The sequence below is a fragment of the Ruditapes philippinarum genome, unplaced genomic scaffold (assembly GCF_026571515.1).
Source record: "Ruditapes philippinarum isolate M1 unplaced genomic scaffold, ASM2657151v2 ctg7521_1_1_1_1, whole genome shotgun sequence".
Taxonomy (NCBI): Eukaryota; Metazoa; Mollusca; class Bivalvia; order Venerida; family Veneridae; genus Ruditapes; species Ruditapes philippinarum.
This window is the reverse complement of record NW_026852556.1, coordinates 82,124-89,419: the sequence shown is the minus strand read 5'-3', so window position 1 is coordinate 89,419 and position 7,296 is coordinate 82,124. Positions and strand designations below refer to the sequence as shown.

The window sequence follows — 7,296 nt, the reverse complement described above, 5'->3', positions numbered from 1 at the left end:
CATGAATTAAGTTTTGAAATAAACGTTGAAACTAATTTTTATAGTTAGATCAAAATAATTGAGTTGATTTAAGATAAATAAAATTGCCGCTTTAAAATTCTTCAATTAATAAACGTCAAACACTTTTTTCTTTCCGTAAGGGAACTGAGAGATACATAAATAATGTTAGAAAAATAAGGGATAGACTACCTTAAATTGCATGTAGAAGATAGATATTATAAAACAGTACTGACATTTTATCAATAAATGTTATCGTTCAAAACGTGTTCGTACAAAGAAGGAGAAAAATAATTATGCAGAGATCAAAATGTAGTACACGCGATTGTATGGTCGCAAATACGCGTCATCTAATTTTCCACACAAGGAAATCTTTCTGAAAACAAAAAAAAATAGTAAAACGACACATGTACGTACAAAATTTTATAAACCCCTAATTGAAATTATTTTGTAATCCGATGTGCAAATTACCTTAAGATTTAACAAAATGGCGGAGCTGAACAAGAAGAACGAAGGAGAAAAACGTAGAAAACTTGCATATAAATAGTTCTTATTTTCTCTAATATAATCAGACTTTAAATCTCACCAATATGCTAATATGGTGTACAAAACAAACATGTTCCTTTATTTGTATAAGACACTAGAATGTTGTATATAAAATAAAAAAAGTAAAAGTGTTTGTAGCTATCCGCAATTTCCATCTTTATCACATGTTTGTTCTTCCTTCTTTCCAAACTGTGACGTCACTGTTTGCGCGTGCTCAGTAGCATCGATCACAGCTGGAACAATTTTCTTCCAGAAGTCCGTTGGTCTTGCATACAAATATTGACCAATGGAATCTTCTCTATCAAACATGAAATAGGACTGAGAATTGACGTCATACTTTGGCCATGCTAACAGTTCCGAATCTGGTTTATTTGGATCGCTGAAAAAAACGCAATATTTTATTTTATTTTAATCTTCATTATCAACACAGAACATTATGTTACAAAACAATTCAGTTGTATACACAATGTTCGTGCTAGAGAAAACCCATGACCAAAAGGAACAGAAGCATGTAAAAGTGAAATGAATATTTCTTCTCCGCTTTCAGCACAGACAAGACTTATATAGTTTGCACCAGCGGCCATCAAACACATTCCAACCAGAAAGGTTGTACTTCGAATTTGCCAACTAGAGTTATATGTTTTTGTGAAGAAACAAGTTTTCGTTGTGATATCAGATGTGACTAGTTTTAGCAGTGATATCACATATGTGTGACAATAACTTTCGTAATGACATTACATGTGTGACAAGTAGTCGTTATGACATCTAATGTGTGACTAGTTTTCGTTATGACATCACATGTGTGACTAGTTTTCGTTATGACATCACATGTGCAACCAGTTGTCGTTGTGATAAAACATATAACAAAGCAACCTACCGGTTATAAGTTGCATTAATTAAATGGCTTGCTATTGATACATGACTTACCCAGTTTTAGCAAAGTTTGACCAATATTTCATCATTCTGTTTGAAAGGTCAAGCTCCCATTCTGGTGGCGTGTACTCAGATATATTGAAAAGGGCCTTAGGATCAAAGTTGTAGCCAAATACAGGTCCTAATTCATCTCCATGGTTCGCATACTTCACCCACTTAGGTAATGGAAGTAGGGGCTTCTCCAGTTTAGGAAGAAAATTGTACACATAACTGTCAATATTCGATGCATTTGAATGAACCCTGCTCATGTCCACAGCAGGAGTGTTGAAAAAAATGTCCCCAAAAAGTTCCACTACCTGCCCACGGATTCGTTTTGGATCGTCTGGATTCTCCCAGTCCGTGTATTCCGAAATCATAAGTTGTTTCACCACTTCCGGAACAGGTTTATTACCATACATAACTGCTAGTGCACCAGGAATTTGTTGTGTGTTCATTTGTTCTCGGGTTATTTCCAGGTCTTCCAACGTATCAGCATTTCCAAGCATCATTAAAAACAAAGCCCCTTCGTTACCATTTACGCCGTTTTATCAGTTTGATTGACCGGAAGAAGTCTATTTCCTCAAAGGTGTCAGTCCCTGCTTTCTTAAGCAAATCACCAAGATTGGTTCTGATGAATTTGCCGTCAATTGTTGGAATAGCACCCACACTAGCAGCAGACGCCATTCCACCAGATGCCATTGCATCCATAACTACCTGGATTAAAGTCTCAGCCGACGCTTCTTTTAGACAGTTGAACACTTCATCCATTGTTTCAACGCTGCAGCTCATATTTTCGGCAAAATATTTAGCCATACCAATGTTATTTTCGGGGTATACACCAGGAATACTAAGAGCCCCACTCTGAGCTATACCACCTCTGAACAGACCTTTATTTGGCGGATACATCATTTGCATTGAAACACTCATTGACCCAGCAGACTCCCCGAATATTGTTACCATGTCTTTGTTTCCACCAAACGCATCAATATTTTCATGAACCCATTGAAGTGCTAAACGTTGATCGAATAATCCGAAATTTCCGGACGCCTTTTCGTCGTCAATATCAAGAAATCCGAGAAGCCCCAGTCTATAGTTTATTGTTACAATGATCACATTTCCTATGGACGACAGCACTGCCCCGTCATATAAAAGTCCTGAACCTATTGAAAACCCGCCGCCATGTATAAAGAACATGACCGCGTGACCAGACGGTTCATCTGGTTCCTGGCGCGGCACATAGATATTCAGAAATAAACAGTCTTCAGCGGTGTTTTTCTCAACTGGCATATGCGGATAACTCGGTTGTGGACATGATGCTCCGAATTCTGCAGCATTGTATGTCTCGGAAAATGGTCCGAATGGCTCGGGACGTTGAAATCTCAAATCTCCAGTTGGAGGTTTAGCGTAAGGAATTCCGAGATATCTGTTAACTTGATGCACATTTCCTTGAAAAGTAACACTTTTAGTCTCTCCGGTTATAGTTCCTAATTTCGTAGTAACACTTGGAACCCCTGCTGAGAGAGTCTGATTTATCAGAATTAGGAGTAATGTAGTTAACGTTATTCCTATAGATGAATATGCCATATTTATCATATAGTCTAACTGAACACTTTCACACGAGTTGTACCTCCACCGCTATGTGTAAGATTGATTCAACGTTTACCCTTGGCAAATACATATGTTGTGTACATTAGAGAGAGATAAAAATACGGTGTTTAGTTAAGGCCATCGTTGTTTCGTAGTATCGAAAGCACGTAAATTTAACTCAACTAAAGCGCGATTTCAAGAGTGCTGTATTCATAAACCAATCGATCGTCTTCGTGTTTAATATGCTTTCGCACCGTGTCTTTGATAAAGACTGTGCAGTCGCAGCGTCTTTTTTTTTCTCCAATAAATAGGTCATAACAGTGATCAGTTTCTGGCATTGTTATACATACATGTATATTACAGTTACGCATCATGTCCGTATTTTCTACTTTTCTACCCCAAAGTTCCCGAAGAAAATTTGTTCATGTCAACCTATGATAAAACTTTATCAAGATTTTAAAAATCTTGAAATAGTTTAACCAGTCATAATGATCGGATTAATTTTTTTCCATAGAATTACGGAAAACGTAAACTAGATAAACTTTTTATTTCTTAAGCAGATATATGACCTCTGACCCCCCATACTTTCAATGTTTATATTGACCCATTAACCCTCGCAAACTTTGGGATTTAAATATTTGTCAAAATCCGGTGATGCACGACGAAATCGTTAGGAGTGGAGACTTCTGCATTACAGTTTAAAAACCTGTTCTAACATTCAGTTACTATACAAAAATTATCCAGAACAAACAAAGTGCTATGAAGTACAAAGATAGATTTGAACATATAGATCGCTTATGAAACTATATTATTGAAACTAAAGTTATTTAATAAATTATTTTACAAAGCCTTTCAAATACAATAATGTATTATCAATAGATAACAGTTAATATTTATCGGGGATTCTTTTAAAGATTTATATCACTGTGTAATAATGACCGTGTTCAGACACATTATTTAGATAAGGATTATTTTTGTTTGCAAATGAATATTTATTTATATATAGATCGATCTACACTAGCAGCTAGCACAGAAAAATAACTTACTTTATTACATAATTATATACTTATAAATGAAATATTTTGTGAAATATTGATGAAATAAAATGCGTATTTTCATTTTCCGTACTTTCACTGTAAAAATTTAATTTTCACTGCAGTGAAACATACTTTCCGTATTTTCACTCTTGTCTTGCAAGATTTCTTTCTCATTAATTCAGCCAGTATTCACACGGCTTTCATATTGAAAAGTCGAAACAAAGAATTTTTTTCTATAAATACAGGATTTATTTTCATCTTGTGGTATAAAAATGATCAAAATTTACTCGCATGTACCGCCATTTATGAAACATTTATTTTCATAACACTCAATAAAAAATAAATCCTGTATTTATAGAAAAAACTTAAATATTCTTTATGCATTTTAGTTAAAACGATTTCGAACTGTTGTTACTATGTTAATCACAACTTGAAATTTTAACTTTTCTAAATAATTAAACTTGGTCTAACTTGGCTTACGAAATGTCGGCGGTTATATGGCCATTAAAGAGATAGTGATCAAAATAAATAAATACATAAATAGGTGAACGAACGAACGAACGCACGCACGCTCGAACGAACGAAAGAATGAAATGCATTATTTTGTTAGCTTAATAGAAAAGAGGGAAAATAAAAATGTTTGAAACGACAGTAAAAAAAGATTAGATATTATATATGCAAATTTTTGTGTAAGGGGTTTATATACCAATATGTGTATAGGTATAAGTTGTAGATATGATTTATGTATTACGTTGCTAATTATATTCTTTTTGTCAACTTGTCACATCATACATTTCTACATTGATCGACTTATCTATGGTTGTGCGCATGCGTTGTTTGTTTATTATTTTAATTTCTGTATGACGTTATCAATGAATAGGTCATATATATATAGGTCATATATATACATGTATATATAGGTCATACCAACGAAACAACGAATGTCCAGCGTTATTTGCACATTCCTGCGTTTCTGGATATACACGGTGTAACTGAAACTAAAATTGGGAGTCAAAGTAAACAATGCTTGCATCCGACCGATTATTGATTAAACAAAAATGTTACTACGACCACGACATTGACGATGACTTAGACTAGAACGACTAAACTACGACCTCGACGATCATGAAGATCATGACGACTGCGACCACGATTATGATTTTTTTTTACAATTTTTATGACTACGAATGCGGCTACGAATGTTATGACAACGAGCACGAATACTACTAAAACGACGACGCCTTCTATGACTTCGATTTCGGCCACGACTTCGTCCATGAACCTTGCTACTACGAATACGACTTTTATGTCTTCAAGTATAGCTATACGACCATGACCTCGAGCACTTATAAGACTTCTTCGGCTATAATTATACAGCTACGACTTCGACGACTACAGCTATAACGCGCAAGAAAATAAGAAAATTAACGCGCATATGATACGCTAGGTTTTGTTTTGATTTAAGAAACGTTTGTCACCTTAATTTAACATAATAAGGTACTTACCCGGGCTCAGCAGTCGCCATTTTCTTACAAAGTCACGTGATTCCCCCCGCCCCCCCCCCCCCCCCCCCCCCCCGTTTCCAAGTCTGCTTAATATTGTTTCTATCAATTTCAATGCTTAGTAAAGTGATTAAAGGTAGGTGATACCTGGGAGATGCTTTGGTAGTTTAGCACGGAGAAAGGTAGTCTAGTACTGGTGTAACTCTCCAGGAACGATGGTTAGGAAACTACCCGCCTATATGACTGAAATACTGTTGGGAAAAGGCGTACAATGAAACAAGCAAACAAACAAACAAGGTGATCACTACCTATAGTATGATCTAAAACTAAAAATTCTGATAAAATAAATAAATTTGATGAAATTAAGGAAAGGTCGATCGCGGAGTCATTGTGGGAATCGCAGTTACTAACTTTCGTTACTTGCCCATCATTTGAATAACAAAAATTATAGTCATTTAAACCGCCTCCGTGGTCGAGGGGTTATAGTCGATGACTTCTTATACAGTTACCTCTCTGGCGTGGGTTCGATCACCTGGAGATGCTTTGGTAGTTTAGCACGGAGGAAGGTAGTCAAGTACTCAAGTACTGGTGTAACTCTCCAGGAACGATGGTTAGAAAACTACCCGCCTATATATAAATTATGTGACTGAAATACTGTTGGGAAAAGGCGTAAAATGAAACAAACAAACAATTTAAAAATTCTAGCAAATCCTCGGACTCGGCATCCTTCCTATCGTCATGTTTGGGATTCCAGCATGGATGTTTAGATTAAAATCCACAAATAGTTTTAAATTTGTCATACAGGTTATTGATTTATGTGCATGTTATTTTATGACGGTGAAATTTTTATTTTGACCTATTATTTCTATAGCTACAAATTCTATATCACTATCATAATTTTCATCTTTTCTTTTAAAGAATGTGTGATGTGTATTCAGTCTATTTTTATAAACTGGATTTTGGTAGCCTTTGGTAGCCTTTTAATTTAAATGGAACTTGTTGGCGGCTGATCGCCGGGTAATGCCTGATGTTGCTTTAAAATGGGTATTCAAAGCTATTGCAATGTTTAATTTGCAACGTAATTGGGCAGATCATGGTTTCTTCCGGTTTTACAGAAAGAGCACATTGCCGCAACTCCCATGTCACGCGGGCCTCTGGCCTGTTTCTTGGAAATCGCCATTAAATTTTGCCCTTCTCTGCTGTATTCCAAACAATTGCAATGTACAATTTGCAACATAATCGGACCAATTGGTGTATCATGGATTCTTCCGGATTGTTTTCCTTTTTTCTAGATTTCAAGGGGGTTTTATGTTACAAACAGACCAAATCGCCACGAAGGCAGACGTTCATGCTTCGCGGGCCTATAGCTATTACAATGTCCAATCTAAGGACATGTACCTTATAAATATTGCCGTAACCATACCAAGACATATACCAAGATATATTGCATTATTCAATTCGCAATTTAATCGAACCAATTGGTATTCGAAGCTGTAGCAATGTCCAATCTGCAATGTAATCGATCCAGTGGGTAGATTACGGTTTCTTTCTGAAAAATGGTTCTTTTGCTAGAATTCAAGTAAACAACTTGTATTGAATGAAGATATAAGCATCAATAAGTATGTGTTATCATATACCTGTGACGGGGGGGGGGGGGGATGACGGGGAAAACATTTACCTTGCTGTACACAACGTTTGGTCTATTTAATTCATTT

The 7,296-nt window shown here is 35.8% G+C and overlaps 2 protein-coding genes across 2 annotated transcripts; both read right to left on the bottom strand.

Moving 5' to 3' along the window:
- Positions 1 to 377: 377 nt before the first annotated feature.
- On the bottom strand, positions 378 to 3,107 carry LOC132716867 (acetylcholinesterase-like). Its single transcript, XM_060700200.1, has 2 exons — positions 1,471 to 3,107; positions 378 to 922 (listed from the first exon to the last, which is right to left on the bottom strand). Exon 1 carries the CDS (start codon positions 3,046 to 3,048, stop codon positions 1,984 to 1,986), a length of 1,065 nt encoding a protein of 354 aa, XP_060556183.1. The 5' UTR covers positions 3,049 to 3,107; the 3' UTR covers positions 378 to 922; positions 1,471 to 1,983.
- Positions 1,593 to 1,964, bottom strand: LOC132716875 (acetylcholinesterase-like; the record flags this gene model as incomplete). Its single annotated transcript, XM_060700212.1, is given in 1 exon segment — positions 1,593 to 1,964. A coding segment is annotated over 1 exon segment (372 nt), but the record flags the coding sequence as incomplete, so codon positions are not given.
- Positions 3,108 to 7,296: the final 4,189 nt, after the last annotated feature.